Source organism: Brassica napus, chromosome C7 (genome assembly GCF_020379485.1).
Source record: "Brassica napus cultivar Da-Ae chromosome C7, Da-Ae, whole genome shotgun sequence".
Classification (NCBI taxonomy): domain Eukaryota; kingdom Viridiplantae; phylum Streptophyta; class Magnoliopsida; order Brassicales; family Brassicaceae; genus Brassica; species Brassica napus.
The window spans coordinates 42,839,778-42,855,980 of NC_063450.1; the positions used below are offsets into that span (position 1 = coordinate 42,839,778).

The 16,203-nt window shown below is 35.9% G+C and overlaps 2 protein-coding genes, 1 long non-coding RNA gene and 1 pseudogene across 3 annotated transcripts; 1 reads left to right on the forward strand and 3 right to left on the reverse strand.

Moving 5' to 3' along the window:
• Positions 1 to 913: 913 nt before the first annotated feature.
• On the reverse strand, positions 914 to 6,099 carry LOC106352171 (annotated as a pseudogene).
• Positions 6,100 to 8,123: 2,024 nt separating this feature from the next.
• LOC125589631 lies at positions 8,124 to 12,478 on the forward strand. The gene is made up of 3 exons (XR_007325806.1): positions 8,124 to 10,255; positions 10,363 to 11,853; positions 11,945 to 12,478. It is a non-coding gene; the product is annotated as an uncharacterized LOC125589631 (long non-coding RNA).
• A 139-nt stretch (positions 12,479 to 12,617) lies between these two features.
• Positions 12,618 to 13,940, reverse strand: BNAC07G28550D. Its single transcript, XM_013791843.3, has 3 exons — positions 13,732 to 13,940; positions 13,345 to 13,493; positions 12,618 to 12,869 (listed from the first exon to the last, which is right to left on the reverse strand). Exons 1-3 carry the CDS (start codon positions 13,838 to 13,840, stop codon positions 12,792 to 12,794), a joined length of 336 nt encoding a protein of 111 aa, XP_013647297.1. The 5' UTR covers positions 13,841 to 13,940; the 3' UTR covers positions 12,618 to 12,791.
• Positions 13,941 to 14,263: 323 nt separating this feature from the next.
• Positions 14,264 to 15,025, reverse strand: BNAC07G28560D. The gene has a single exon (XM_013791844.3). The coding sequence runs from the start codon at positions 14,762 to 14,764 to the stop codon at positions 14,528 to 14,530; it is 237 nt and encodes a 78-aa protein (XP_013647298.1). The 5' UTR covers positions 14,765 to 15,025; the 3' UTR covers positions 14,264 to 14,527.
• Between the last annotated feature and the right edge of the window lie 1,178 nt (positions 15,026 to 16,203).

Genomic DNA, 16,203 nt, shown 5'->3' on the forward strand with positions numbered 1-16,203 from the left:
GACATCTAATATCAAAGGCAGAGGATGGAAAAAAGAATCAAAGGTTGGTCAAGTTTAATCGTCTGGTGTTGAAAGCAACGAGGCTGACGTGGCCAAATGAAGAATGGTTGAGAAGACTCTGGCTGAGTGAGAAGCTTTGCTGTTACGGAGGATTGAAGCGTCTCGTGAGATGGAAAAGAGTATAACAATGAAGAACAGAGGAAGAGGAAGATTATGCTTTGATGCTGCTGTAGATTGACGCCATGAGTCATCTTAACCCGATCGCCATAAGATCGGTGATGAAGGTGAAGCTCGCCATGAGAATCTAGCCGGAGTCAAGCTCAAAGTTGTTCGCTTATCATTTTTGTAACTGTTCAATAAAAGAGTTAGGGATTTGTAAACTCTATCACTCTTTTCCACTACAAACCCTTCTATTCAATAGAAACAATCAATCGAATATATGTAACACCTAAAATGAATTCAATCAAACATAATAACGGTATATACCGCTTTGGTGTCTAGAATACTCCGGCCGTCTACGGCTAATGGGCCATCCACACCTGTTCTCTCGGCATGTGGGTCCCATCCGGTTCCAACTGTCGGTCTGTTAATTTTTCAAAGGCTCGAAATCACTGTTTACTGACCCTGCAATCACCACATGACCTTTCCCCGTGCTTTGGCCTCACTCGCACGCATCGCTAATCACTTTCCGACAGGTCACCCATCATTCAACTACTCCAGATCAAACATGCTTAACTCTGTAGTTCCAAACGGATGTGTGCCGGAAAAGGTAAGCGCACATTGATGACATAGGTAGTCAAATCAATTCTCTTAAGCCCTTCCATATATCACAACTCGGGATGTTATAATTCACCCCCTCTCAAAGAACGCAACGTCCTCGTTGCACCCCACGACAGTTCCCAAGATGCCTCACGGATCAGAACTAAGATGGCTAACCAGCTCTGATACCATTTATAACGCTCCGACCGTCCATGGCTAATGGGCCACCCACGCCCGCTCTCTCGGCCCGTGGGCCCCATCCCGTTCTAACTGTCGGTCCGTAAATTTTTCCAAGGCTCGAAATCATTATTTACTGATACTGCAATCACCACATGACTTTTTCCCGTGCTTTGACCTCACTCGCACGCTATCGGGAATCATAGGTCACCCATCCGTCCACTACTCTAGCTCAAGCACGCTTAACTCTGGATTTCTAAACGGATGTGTGCCGCAAAAAGTAAGCGCACTTTGATGATATAGGTAGCCAAATCAATTCTCTTAAGCTCTTCCATATATCACAACTCGGGAGGTTACATTGTCTTTGTCTTTTATTCATAAGTAGCATTAGGTAGATTAGCACCAAGACTGAAATAAATGAAGTCGTATGATATTGATTAGATATTGATTAATAATTGTAGCCTTGTAGAGTTGTATGTTTGTTTTATGTTATTGTTTTGTTATTTTTCTGAATCTCTGGACACATACTTAGTTTTGAGGTATGTTTCTACGCAAAGATACAATTCAGATTCTTTTGTTCTCTTTTTTTTGTGCAAGGCAAACCAACATCACTCTTTTAAGACACTAAAAGCACGCACTCACCATTAGTTCATAATCGTAAAATAAAAGCACGTGGAGGTCGAACATAGTCATGAATATAGAAAAGAAAACAAAGAGACTCCAAGACATCATCCACACTGATCAGACATACAGAAAAAGGAAACAACATAAAGCGAGAAACTGGTTGGTTCGCTTCAACGACAACCTCTCTCACACACATCATTCAAAAGCCCTTTTGTTCTCCATGCGCACCTCCTCTTCCTCTTCAGGTGTAAAGTCGTTTTCGATGTTGAAGGTTGTGTGAATCTCTTCTGGAGTCTTGCCTTTGATCATATCAGCCACTGTATGGCGTGTAAGGTCAGGCAGGTTCTTGATGTTCAAATAATTAGCAGCTAGGATGAGTTTAAAGAGGGTAGCTTGATCGATTTCATAAACTGAGCATCCCAAGCCTTGGGGTCATCGTCGTAGGAACCCCCACCATCGACGGCTGTTTGTACCGAAATCAGTGCTATGCTAGTGTTAGACAGATTTCGACTGTGGGATTAGGAGAAGCCTTCTTATTGAGCTAGAACTGGATGGAGCTATTTTGAAGAGAGTAAAAAGAGGTTTAATGATTATGGCTGGACCCGGCGATGTGATGCCTATGTACCCCGAAAGGGGATTAAGCCAATCGTAGTTCTACAACAAAGGGATCACAAGTGCCTAGGAGAGGTGTTTCTCTTTCTAGAAATAGAGAGAAGATGGAAAAGAGACAAAAATGATCCTTCTCAAAGGAGGGATACCTCCTTATTTATAGAACGAAGAGGTCTAAGGTTTCCTAGTGATCTCCTCTTAAGCCCATTATCTTATAGGCCTTGTTGGGGGCAAAGCCCATGTCCAACAGTAAGGTATTTGACGAGAGGCGACGAATCGGCTTTGATGCTCGATCAAACATGTCGGTTTGAGGCCAAAGAAAGTATAGAGCTGAAGCCTAATGAAAAATGTTCTTCTTCTTTTACTCGGCGCAGTTATGAAGATAAATTAAAAACGTAAACATTGCCGACAAAGGGAACTCGAGCTTGTCGCCTTGTGAAAATGCAGCAATCGTCAGCTCAAAGCGTGATATCACGAGCACTCGCTCGGCACCAGCTTCTCTGCGTCTCTCGTCATATTAAGCTCAATAAGCTCAACAAGTCATCATGGCCTTGACGACTAAGCTCTCTAACGGGTCTTTTTCTTCAAGAAGACACCCCGAGATGCAGCGGTTCAACACCATACGACAGTCTCGTGCTTTACTCGGCACGAGCCAACGACATCACCGTCTTAGTGCTCTGACAGTGCTAAAGGATGAATAGCACAAATATTCTGTTTTTACACATCTCATACCGAGTAAAGACACAAGGAATTGGCCGAGTTATAGCCTGATGACACATCAATAACTTCCTCGGCATATTATTTTGCTCGGACACGACCCGCTTCATCCCTTTTGCTCGGCCATGTTTCAGAGTAGGAGCTCATCAACTGATTCTCATGGGACATGGACCACCTCGACAATAGCTGATTCGTCGCCTCTCGTCAAATACCTTACTTCACGACAAAATCGGTGCTATGCTAGGGATAGACAGATTTCGACTGTAGGATTAGGAGAAGCCTTCTTATTGAGCTAGAACTAGAGGGAGCCATTTTCAAGACCTTACTGTTGCGTCAAATACCTTACTGCCAATCCATGTAAGACACGACAGATCGGAATGAAGCGTCAACTCGACGCAATGCGCTGACTAAGAAGTAAAAATTCTCTAATTCTTCAAATTGAGTAGCCAACCGAACGACGACGCGTCAATTCAGTCGGCCGAGCCATTTAACTTCTGGATCTGCCTCTAAAATTCGCTAAGATTGGTCGCACCATTCACTAGCGAACTGGGGGGACTTACTGTAGGGATTGGATTACATCTTCCCATAAGACCCATCAGTTAGATAGGCCCGGCCCGTCAGAGTCAGGATCGCCGGCTCGGCACAGAGTATTAAACCGGCTCTTGGATGCTTTTAGTCGACACAAAGGGTCGACTAAAAATACTCTCCTGAGCGGCTTAATAAAGCGATCTATCCGAAGGCCCGACGGGCCAAAACCCACAGAGGAGAAGACAATTTAGGTCAGAAAGGTCGGACCAACTATATAAAGAAAGCAATAGGCGACGAAAAGGAGATCCGAAATCGACCACACCTACTTTCGGCGGCTAGAACTAGGTTTCATTTCTCTTTCTATCGCCGATTTGTATTTTCCGGCGAACTAGTTTTCGCCGATTTGTTTCTACCGCACATTTCCTCATTTGTAAACCGACTTAACGTTCTCTGATCTAATAAACGTCTTTGTCTCGATCCACCGACAAGTTCTCGTCTTCTTTTACTAGTTTCTGACAGTTCTCGATTCAAACAACGGCCTCGCTCTTGGAAGCAGCAGCCTTGGCGTGCTTCTTGCAGTACTCAATCACCTTAGCGAGGATCTCGCTCGTGACGTTAGGAAGCGGGACTCCGTTGTCGACGCAGTCGTCTTCAACCATGTGGGCGATGGTCTTAGACTCAAGATCAGCTGCCTCATCAACCTCGAAAGACTCACCATCGGAACTCTTCAACACGATCTTCTTCCTCGACATGATTGTGAGAAAATGCAAGAGAAGATTTGAGAGAAGCGATAAAATATTTCTTTAACTGTACTCGAATAGAAACAAGCACAAAGTTAGATAGACTCAGATTCCTAGATATTGAAGCAGAGTCAGTCTGGTTCACAGTTTGTCTCGAGACCAAAATTGGCTGATGTAAATTTGTCATTGCATTGCTTTGGTGATGGCATTGAGGAAGAGCTCTTGTCCCAGTTATAGTCCTGTTTTCAATCTGTAACTGCATGTCATGATACATAGGAATAATACTCTTTCTGGGTAGAAAGCAGAGAAAGAAGGATAGTTTATGGCAATTTTGCAGGTGTTAAGATTACCGGAATCCGCTCATGGAGACTTTTTTAGCTTCCATATGAAACCTTGGACTTTAACCGATTTCAAATCTCCTGATAAAGAGTGACAAAGTTAATATATAAGCAACACTATTAACAAAAATAATTCAAAAAATTAGGAAAGAAAGATTCAGGTCCGTTATGCAGTGGAGCATAAAAATTTCTGAAGTTTTCATGTCCATCGATGTCATCTTTTTCACTTGAGGTTCTCCTTTGAAAGAAAGAAACACAATTATACAAAGATACATGTCTTTTTGTAGCCTGTTTGCCTTCAAGACTTTAGCCTTTCTAAAGAGTGACTAATTCTCTAGACGCATGTGTGGTTCATACATAGCTCAGGGAAAGCACAAAAGTATTATGTGAAAGTATATACTGGTACTTTTGAAATCTCCGGTTGAAACCTTATGTTTCTAAATTTCTGTTCACAATAAAATATTTAGATAATAGAAAATTAGTATCTCACAAATCCTAACACAAAAAAATGTTCAAATACCAGCCAAAAGCATAGAAACAGCATGAGATGCAAAAAAAATACGAGTAAGACAAACCTGCAAATGGCTTTTTACATGATAAAATCATAAACATATGTATTTAATAACCAAACCGGACATGAAAGTGTAATCCATAAATATAAAGGATTTGCTGATGTGGACATCTTTAGGAGAGTGTAAAACTCATTTATTATAATATAATAACTAGTATTATCACTCCGTGCTAAGCACGGGTAAATCTTTGCTTGCATTTAAATTTTTTAAAAATTAAATTATAATAGTTTTATTTTTTTGCTTTTTATCAAAATCTTCATATATATTAAATAAAAAGTCATTTAAGTGACTTTTGCTTAGGTATCAATCATAGAGAGAGTTTAAGAAAATTGTTATAATTTGATTGGTTGAATAATATATAATTTATAATTATTTTAATTGGATCTAAATAAAAGGTAAGTCTAAAACTAATTAATATCACTTACCAAATAGTGTAAATGATATTACAAATAATAATTTATGGTAACTAACTGTCAAAATTATAGAAAGTGTAATAATATTTGATTAATTCTTTTTATATTTATATACTTCATAAAATAATTAGTAGAACACAATTTCTAGAAATCGATATAATGATTTCATATTCTTATATAAAACATTATATTCATATATATAGAATTATAATAACTATTAATGTCTTATAATGTCATGACTTATAAGTCATTTATAAAAAAATAAAGCATTTATAAAATTATCTATCATGGCTTACAAAATTATTTTATCTTAATTTTAAATTATTTATATGATTTATAAAACATTTATAAAAAATAAAAATTCTCCTATATATTAAACTAGAAGTCAGTTAAATGAATTTTGCTTACATATCGATCATTTGTGAAGTCTTAAGATTTTTTTTTATAATTTGCTTGGTCGATAATTTAGATTTGAAATAAAAAATCTAGATCCAATTAATATCACTTGCTCAAAAATCTAAATTATATTACAAATATTGATTTATGGTAACTAATTGTTGAAATTATATAAAGGATATTAACGCTTGATTAATTCACTTTTTATATTCATAAACTACACAATATAATAAATGGAACTTTTTTAAAAAATTAATTATTTTAATTATATCTAAAATAAAAGGCAAATATAAAACTAATTACTATCACTTGCCAAATAATCTAAATGATATTACAAATCATAATTAATGGTAGCTAATTTTCAAAAATATAGAAAGTGTACTAATGTTTGATCAATTATTTTTGTATTTATATACTACATAAAATAATGAATATAAAACAATTTATAGATATTTCATATTCATATAAAAATATAGTCGTATCTATAACAATTACTAATCTCTTATAATGTCTATATATGTTTGATAAATAATTAGGCTTTGAAGATTGGAAAGATTGTATATTAACGGATCATGTGAGAACTTTGATTTAAAAAATGTTTTGCATTTAAGTCAAATAATATAGTGAATAAAATAATTTTATGATTGAAAATAATTCTAAGATGGAATTTTGGTTCGTTGATTGTATGTTTTGTATTACTATTTAGAGAAAGAAATAAATATTTGACAAAAATATGTAAAAAGTTAGAAAAACATTAGCAAAAATTTAGTAAAAAGAACGAAATGATAACGAGAAAAATAAGAAGAGACCCAAGAAGATGCATAATATATGTTGGAGAAGTTAATGTGATAATTACATATATAATTCCACAAGCATTTGTTATTACTAAATATTCATTAGTTATTTTTACATTAAATTTATAGAAACTTTACAATTTATTTTCAAACTAATTGAAGTTAAAAATTATATTTTTTAATGTTTATAATTGTTATTCAAAATTTATGACATTATATACATAATATATATTTTTCTTATAATATTTATATCCGCGAATTCGCGGACAACCAACTAGTTGAACTTATTTAGACACATTTTTCTGAAGCTGGATATCACCTAGAAATATCATATTTGATCCATTTTTATTTGATTTTTTTGTAGCTAAGTCTTCTTTATAATAAAGTTACCTAAAATTAATATAATTAAAAACCCAAAAAACTTAACATGTATATAAGATAGTCAATCCCCTATATATTATTTGAGAAACATTACAACTTCTTTTTGTAGCCACATGTCATCATTAGAATGATTCTTAGAATCATTAGAGAAATATGTTGGTTCATCTAATTATATAATAAGTTTTTTATTAAACTAACAATAAATTTATCATTAATGTACTTTATTATTTTCTTAAATAAAATTTACGGAATTGCCTAATGTGGCTAAAGTATATATGACAATTAATGATTATGAATAATAAATATTTGATAAAAAATAGTGTATCTTCTATCATATTTGTTTAATTTTGAACTATTAAATAAATTAAACAACCACAATAACCATATAATAAAAAGTAAGATTTTTATTTATATGTTATATTTTGAATTTTTACAAACGGCTATAAATTACTAAAACTGTTAAAAATCTCACATTCAAATTTTATGATCCATGGTTTAAAATTTTTGTTATGACAAAATACAAATGATTACAAAAATTATATAAGTAAGAAGTCTAATTTAATTAATTATTAAGATTAATATATATATATCATTTTTAATTAAACTATAAACCATATAAAATACAATATTTTAGTTTCAAAATTTACTTTGATTAATTTTTGTGATAAAAGTTTTGAACGATCATTGACAACTTATTTTTTTTTAAATTATAAATTAATAAAACTATTAATCCCACAATGAAAATTTTGTTATCTGTAATTTAATTTTTTTCTATAAAAGATACAAATGATCAAAAAAACTATATGAGTAGAAATCATCATTTAATAGACATTAATAGTAAAAATATACTAAAATATATTATCTATGTTAGTATCATTTAAATTTAATAACATATCCTATCAAATATAAAAAAAATATTTTTTTGATTAATAAAATTGATTTATATGTTCGCACCAATTTAATTATATATTTAATAGTTACTGACTTTTAATTATTTAATATATATTTATTATTTCATAATATATAAAAATATTTAATACATAAAATAATTTATATATATAATGTTGATCTCGCGCAAGGCGCGGATCTTAACCTAGTTTTTATGTAATAGACTTGCAAAAAGTTTGTAGATAGGTTATTAATATGCTGTGTTATTAGAAAAAAAATAGATATGTGAAATGGTCAAGCCATAAAAACAAATTTGTAAATACCCAATTTGAATCACAGAGTAGTTGATCCTCTTTTCCCTCGGTGGAGTAGCTATTGCATCATTATTTGTTAGCCAATGGATATGATTTCTTCAAAGCTACAAAAAAAAAACAAAATAGCAATTTGAGTAACATGTGCGAGAGAATCAGAGAATAACTAAGGATACCACTTGTTTTCATTTATGTACGGTTCTGCTCGTAGTTTATAGCAGAAAAGATTCCTTTGTTTTTTTTTTTGAAACACGAGAAGATTCCTTTGTTCTTTTTTTTTTTTTGAACGACAGAGATTCCTTTGTTTTGTTTATCTTTTTTCTTCTTCCCTCTCCATTTCTGTTTTTTTATTAAAGTACGTTAAATCGTTTCATAAAGATATGACATAGAAAGAACAGATTTGTAAATACTCATTTTGTTGATAATAGAGTTGAGATGCTTATCGTTACCTTGATTGCTGCAAACTTTTGATTTCCATTCTTATATTAAAAAAATTAAGTTTTGAGACAGAACACACTCCAATGCCATTTTTAATCTGAAATGAACAAAAGAGACTATTAATCGAGAATGAGAGGAAAGTGTATATAATTAAGAATGATCATTTAAAAAATATTAAACTAAAAATTATCATTTGTATGGAGTTTGTTTCTGATCAGAGAAAGATCAGACAATTAATTTTAACATAATAATTCGACAACATTTATTTTACGTGTTAATTAAAATAATTTCAAAAGTTTGAATGAAATTGATTCATTCATGACAAGAATTCAATCGGTTAATGATTTTTTTTATTTCTTATAGAATCAGTTAGACATAGGCATTTAGGTACCGATAGTTTTTTTAGGTATTGGATTTTTGGGTTTGAAATTAAATTTTATTCGAATATTATAAATTTTTGGACAGGGTTCGGACTCGAAATCTTCAGGGTCCGGATCGTTTTTTTTTGGGTGTTGGATATTTGAGTTTAAAATTAAACTTTGTTCGGATATTATAATTTTTGGACGGGGCTCGGACTTGGATCCTTCCGGGTCCGGATAGGTTTTTAGGAACCTAGAAATATCCAAATAACTTATGTGTTTAGAAATGTCATTAAACAAATTTATAAAAAGGTAAAAACTAACACCCACACAAACGTACAGATCAATCTCTAGTAACACTTAAAACCACAACCATCACAAAGGCTATAAAGACCCTCACGACGAATAGGATTTTGGTTGAGAAAAATTCCGCTCGACCAGTTTGGAGTTGGTTCGACCACAATTAAAAATAAAAATCGACCCAGTGATTATTGTCTCGACGGGACTGTCTTGTGGTCGATAGACCTTCCCTTGATAGTTTTGACCGAGTGTTAATTAAAATGGACGATTTATATTTAAGCTGGACGATTTTATCCGAAAGCAAGACTAGATTCGACGGACTAGAAACGTTGGTTGAAAACTGCCCGAAAAGACCGTTCAGATGCTTGGTCGGTCATGTGCGATGCACATGATTTTCACCTGCTTGCTTTCTGGACCAGTCATGTGACGTGCACCTGCTTACATGTCTGCTTGATTCATTAAAAAATCATGTACAAGTCACCAGCTGCTTGATGTTTCTTCATGGGAAGGAAATGAGTTTATGTCATGGGAAGGAAATGAGTTTATGTCATGGAAGGGAAAGTGTGATTCAGCTCACCACTTGTCTCTTAATTCTGTCCTTTCTTGCTGACTCTTCCTATGCTGATATCCTCTCATTTATTAACCTCTGGTCTTCCTGGGCGAGCTCATTAAGCCCAAAACCAGACTGAAAATTCAGAGAGAAAGAAAGAAAGATGAGAGAAAAAACTGTGAGAAATATTGGTTGAAAAATTCAGAAAAAATCAGGAAAGAGAAGTGATCTTGGACGACCATTTCTCACCATCTTGTGACTTAAATCAGTGAGTATTTGGGTGGTAAAGAGTTGGAGATTTGGTGTCCTGAAGTTGAAAATCACTCATGTTCTTCAGCCTTTGATTTTAATCGGTAAAGATGTAAGTTATTGTGTGGATAATTTTTATGTGAGCATTTCTGTTGGATTGACTGCGATTCAGATTTGTTCTGATTGAGTCCAACCTTGTCTTGATGTGGTACTGATCAGGTTTGGCGTGGCTTCATCTTAAAGTGGTGTATCAGTTGAGTTCAAACAGTGTTTGATTTGAACCAGTAAACTGTTTTGCCTTTTGATCCAGATCAGTTTAGATTGTAACCAGCTGGCTTAGTTGTTGATCTTCCTCTCTGGATTAATTTCTTAATCCCTTGTGTGGATTTATATTAGTTCAGTTCATGGTCCCCTATCATCTAGAAAACTTAGCTGAAACGATTTATGTTTGAACCGAACTGAAGCTGCCTTGAACTTGTCTTAGTAGTTGTCCTGAATTTTGAACCTTGGGGTTGAACCGGACTGATTAACCTTTGTTCCAACCGTTCTGTTATTGGTACAGATGGAGTGGTCGGATCAGCCGGATCGTTGTGGTGGTTTTAATTCGAGAATGTTCCAGAAGCCGAGTGTGATTAGCTTGAGCTCGAGTCTAGTCTTCCTTAGCCAATCTCATGGATTTAAAGGTGAATCTAGATAGATGATTGATGAGTTTTAGGATTAAGTGTTGCTTGATTGAAATTACTGATTATGCTTGTTTGATAAGTAAGTCGTTAATTTATATTGAATGGTTAGATGTTTACTTACTTATGTAAACACTTCAAAATTATTATGATTTATTCTTTGAGGTTCATCCCAAGCCTTAGTACTTGTTCTCAAGTAATAATTTAACGATTAGTACCGTGACTGGTCCTGCGAATGGAACCAGGTCATGAAGACAAGATGATGGAGAGCACCCAGGAGACCGTGTATTGCATGACGATGCAGTGTCGGATGTTCATATTGGACATTCGACGATGATGGTGATGCTAACTCGCTAGACTCGTTTAGCCTTTGTGATTTCTCGGGTCTAGCATATATATATGTATGATTATATGAGTGATATGGAAGACGGGAATAGGAAGCGAGGTATAAGATAAGATTCACATCGATGGAATGATAGACCTTATATATGTATTTTTATTAGTTATGGAATATATTTCCACTGCATACAAATGGAGTTGATTGCTTGTGATATTATTAATATACGTTGGGTGTGGGACTAGGCTCACTGAGCAAACTAGTTACTCATGACTCATTTGTGACGCAGATAACCAGTAGACAGGAGACCTTACTCTAGGACTGGAAGGAACAACATTAGCCAGCGGTAGTTTTATCATCCTTGCAAAGTCGTTTTGATATTTCTTATGTATAAGATTTGTTGACCGAAAACCTCGAGGTTATATATAACAAATTTCGTAAGATGCTTTTGAATGATATATAAAGAATGTTTTTAAAGTACGAGTTTCATATGATATTAGTCCTTGTCCGGACGAACTAACTATCGGTTATTGCTTTTTCGGGTTGAAAAGCCTAGAGTGATATCTGATAGGAGCGTTGGTGTTCTTGGGTTGTTGGTCTAAGGCGATCGAAAGTATTCTGAGAACCTCTGATCGACCATCGAAAAATATCGACCGTGTCATTTCCAGTCATCTACAATCGGGGGTGTACAGCGTAAGGCAGACCCTAATTAGCATTCTCTTTCTTTAAGTGCAGAAAACATCAAAATATATTGATAACTTTTGCATTCTTTTTGTTTGTGCAGAAAGTTCAGAAATCAAAGATTAGATTGGAGGATATGATAAACGACTTGTAAAATATGCCTAAGACACTTGGTGGATCGAGTCTCTTGGTTGACCACGAAGACAAAACTGGACAATGGTTCGGCTCTTAACAACTGGGACACCAATCAATTTGTGAGCCCCAAGAACTAAAAGTTTATACGTAAACTAGACCCTTGAGCTCAACGAAGTCATAACTTGAACCAAGCCCAAATCGAACACACAAGACTGGACTCTCATATCATGTAAACCTTGTGGGCAACGTTTCAATATTTCAGCATCTATCAGGCGATTTAGTATTAGAATGAAACTGAGCATATTTGTCACGGTAAAAAAGGGAATTTTGAAGGCAGTCTTGATACAGGGAGAGGAGGCCAAATAAAATACATCCACCACTTCAAAAACATTACTGCTTTAGGATTATTCTTTTTTTTTTTTTTTTTTGATAATCCAGGGTTCCCCGCTTCGCGGGTCATTCCCTGGGCCCGGTCAGGCAGCGGGCCGGCTTCACCCGGGAGGGTATGTCCTGAGCCCGAAGGCCCAGTACCCGCTTTTGTGACAGGGATGAGCAGTTCGCCTCCGGCTGGCGTCGAACCCGGAAGCATGACAATTGGCCCCCAAGGCTCTAAACAGTAGAGCTGACTCATCCCGTCGGGATTATTCAAACAGGGCTTTATTGTTTCTAGACCCATGGAGATAACGAAGTACATGAAAATGCAGAAAAATAAGAACTGAGTTTCAAGTGATTGGCAACATTGGTATGCCTAAGATCATTCTGAGAACAACTCATTTTTGTAGCAAAACCACACGCATTATCACAATATGATCCAGTCACGCCTTTATAGCGTCAGCTCTTGGTTTCCATAGCCCTAGCCTGTATTTCTGGCTGTATTTCAGTATCAGCTTCCTCTGCAAAACCAAAAATTAAAATTGTCAAAAAAAAAAAATCATGATCGAGCCAAATATAGTTGTTAACGTGAAGATTTTTTTTTGTTTTGAATGAAACATAAAAATTTTAAGTCAACATATCAAAACATTTGATGGTGTTGTTCATTTAATTGAAATGAGCGATGTCTTAGTGAGTGACAGAAACTGTGGACAAGCCTACATGTCATGCTTTTTGAAATGATACCAAGACTACCCGATAATAGGAACTATACACATCTCTATCAGTCTCTTTGTGCATGAAAATTTCAAGAAATCAACTTTTTTCTCCTTTTCTCTCCTTAACTTGTATAGTAGTCACTTCCACTAAAGTACGTAACGGGAACAAGTTCAAGGTATCAGATTATTTCATTCCTAACATATATTATTACCAGAATAAAACGAAACGCCCACTGAAAGCTCTGTAAACCGTAGAGCAGAACAGAGACTCGATACTTACATGTTTGCAAGGGATGCCAAACTTCTTGAGCTTGAGGGTACGAGTCACGAGCAGTTTGGAAAGATCAACTAACTCAGCTTCAAGCCTGGCAACGTGGGTCTCAACTCCTCCGCCAATCCCACTCAAGAACTCGGGAATCCCAACCTTCACTGCAAAAATCACAATATATCAAAAAGAGAATGTGATCCAAGAGATGTCTCTGCAAACTACAATCACTGAAAATGAAACGATACACAGAGTGATAAAAATGATTCCTTTTGATTATAAAAACTGGAAACAGTGAAAACCCACTAATTATTTCGACTAGCATTCGAAGCCTAAGGAGCTCTGAAGTAACGAATCGATACATAAGCGAAGAAGCAAAATCGAAATGAAAAAGTCGGTTACCTGCGTAAGGAGCTGGTTTTGAATAGAATCTAGCGAGGCTTGGAGTCGAAAAAGGTTGAGTTTTCCTCAGAACAGATCTCGCGCTCTGTATCATTTGCATCCACGCCATTATCGGAGCTTTTTTTTCTTGCAACAGTCTCAGGCGCCGACGAGTCTTCTTCCTTAGCTAGAGACTTGGGGTTTCTGATGGATACGGCGTCGTTTAACCGAAAACGAGGAAGAAGCTCACGATTGTTTGTTTTAAACGGCCCAAGCCCATTAGCCCAAATCAAACAAACTTTTGTGTATTTTTTCCCGCGTGGTCCTTTTTAACATTTGATTTTTGCTTGAAGAGTGATTAGGTTCCTACTTCCTACCTAATCGTTGAATAAAATTTTGATTACCATTTCAAATTAACAAATATCTCAAAGTCGAAGACTATTCCTATTTTGATTTTTTTTTTTTAAATATTTATAAAAGAAAATGAAATCATATTGATGAACAATTTTTCCTTTTCGGGGTTTGTTGGATTTGAACACTAACTACCAAAACATAACATGATATGATCAGTCTTTTTTTGGGCAAACATGACATGATATGATCATTCAGAAATAGAAATCAAAACTAAAACAAACTACGGCGAGTCACGAGTGAACATCACGCGCATCCTTGAACAACAGCATCAGTATCTCCGCCGTTGTTTTACCACTAGCGTACGGTGGAAACAGACCAATTGGAAGATAAAATTAAGCAAAAAAAGAAATCCCAAAACTCTACGGCAATAAATAAAAACAAAATCCTAAGTGAAATTCAAAATTCAGACGGTGCAGCCGTAGAAGAGGAAGAAGAAACCAAGCATCGAGACCAAAGCCACAGACTCGAACGCCACCACTACTTTCCACACAACGTCGTCCACCATCACGGACAAGAAACTCAGCTCCGGTCGACTCCAGCTCAGCCAGCGCCACCGTCCGTAACTAACTCCTGAAAACCATCCCGGCTCGGATCCAGATGAAGCCAAGCGGATCGGCCACCAACTAGTCGTTGACGGCATCGGAGATTCAAAGGCAGATGGAAGTGAAGTGAGTCTTGTCTTTGTGGATTCTCTAATGTTAATGCGACAGAATGATGTAGCTAATTGCGGAAAAGGAAACTTTTATAGCAGAAATAATGGTTAGTTTAGTTTAACGGTTTAGATTGATATCGTGGCGTTACATTTTCGAGATGTGCGGCTGTGATGGGATACATCGGGATCTCTGTCTATGTTTCTTTTGAACTTTTTGCTTTATACTTTTCGAAAAAGAAAAGTAAAATACTTGCATACTTCCCTCGACCCTAATCATTAGCTGAAATGTGTACTTTTACGATAATTTTTGAAGACACTATTTTAGCAAGTACAACGCATCGGAGATCGATGTGGTCCATAGACAATGCCATGACGCCGCTACAAGCTCCCTCGCTAACATGTGACGGTTTGGTTTGCATCCCCGTACCAGGTTGGATTAACGTTTTGGGCCCTTCCATTGCACGGGAGAATGATTAGCTTCCCTGATCCAGTAAACGATATGATTAGGTGCTTTTTAGTTTTTACCGAAACATGGTGGTTTATTTTCCTGGATATTGGGCCATGTGATTCGATAAGAACAGAGTAATTAGCGGGTCTATCCTCATTCTGCACCAAACGGGCCAGCGAATATTTTTTGGTTTTGTATTACGGCCCAATAAGGAGTTTGACGAATAGTCTCTAGACTTTTCTATGTTTGCAAGAATCAACGGAAAGAAACATAGAATCAAGTTACATTGGCCCTGTTCGTTTCATGATCGCTGCTGCGTCCATGGACAGCGTTCAAAAAGGTACGGCAACAGTGTCACTGAAATTTTTTGCGTCCGTTTTGTTAGCTGCCGCAGCGACTAAAAAACAAATCAATGGTACTTTACTGATGTTGTATGTTGTTGTGATGAAACATAGTACCATGTACCAAAACATCAACTCCAATTTTGGAACGGAACACAACACAGTCAAAATTATATAAATTAGTATTCGATAAATTAAAAAAATATTATAAATTAATAAATTTTTTCGTTCCCAAGTTGGACTGATTCAAAATATGACACAAATCGATAAAATAATAAAATAATAATATTTTAGAAATTTGTATGTAAATATATGGTCTCATTAAAGTTATAAATTAATAATTTTGTATATATACGGACCCTCAACGCCCGACCTGTCAAATCGATGCATCATGGACTCAGAATGGCACAGTTGGTGGTTTAGGGTGGTTTTACAAGGATCAAATGGGAGTCGAGAGATTTGGCCTCCAAGGATGCCGGAAAAGCCTATCGCCTCTCCATGCTGAGATGGAAGGACTCATATGGGCGATGACATGTTTGCGAGACCTACCTTGCACCTTGATTCGTATAGAGACGGACTGTTCCGACTTGGTAGACATGATTGCAAATCCTACCGACTGGCCAGCGTTTGCCTCTGAG

Bases quoted from the DNA above. Each gene is read 5' to 3' on its own strand.
- BNAC07G28550D (XM_013791843.3), bottom strand. From the start codon at position 13,840: ATGGCGTGGATGCAAATGATACAGAGCGCGAGATCTGTTCTGAGGAAA. The intron at 13,494-13,731 runs GTAACCGACTTT...TGATTTTTGCAG, and splicing joins AAAACCAGCTCCTTACGCAG to TGAAGGTTGGGATTCCCGAG. The intron at 12,870-13,344 runs GTAAGTATCGAG...TTGGTTTTGCAG, and splicing joins TTGGCATCCCTTGCAAACAT to AGGAAGCTGATACTGAAATA.
- BNAC07G28560D (XM_013791844.3), bottom strand. From the start codon at position 14,764: ATGCCGTCAACGACTAGTTGGTGGCCGATCCGCTTGGCTTCATCTGGA.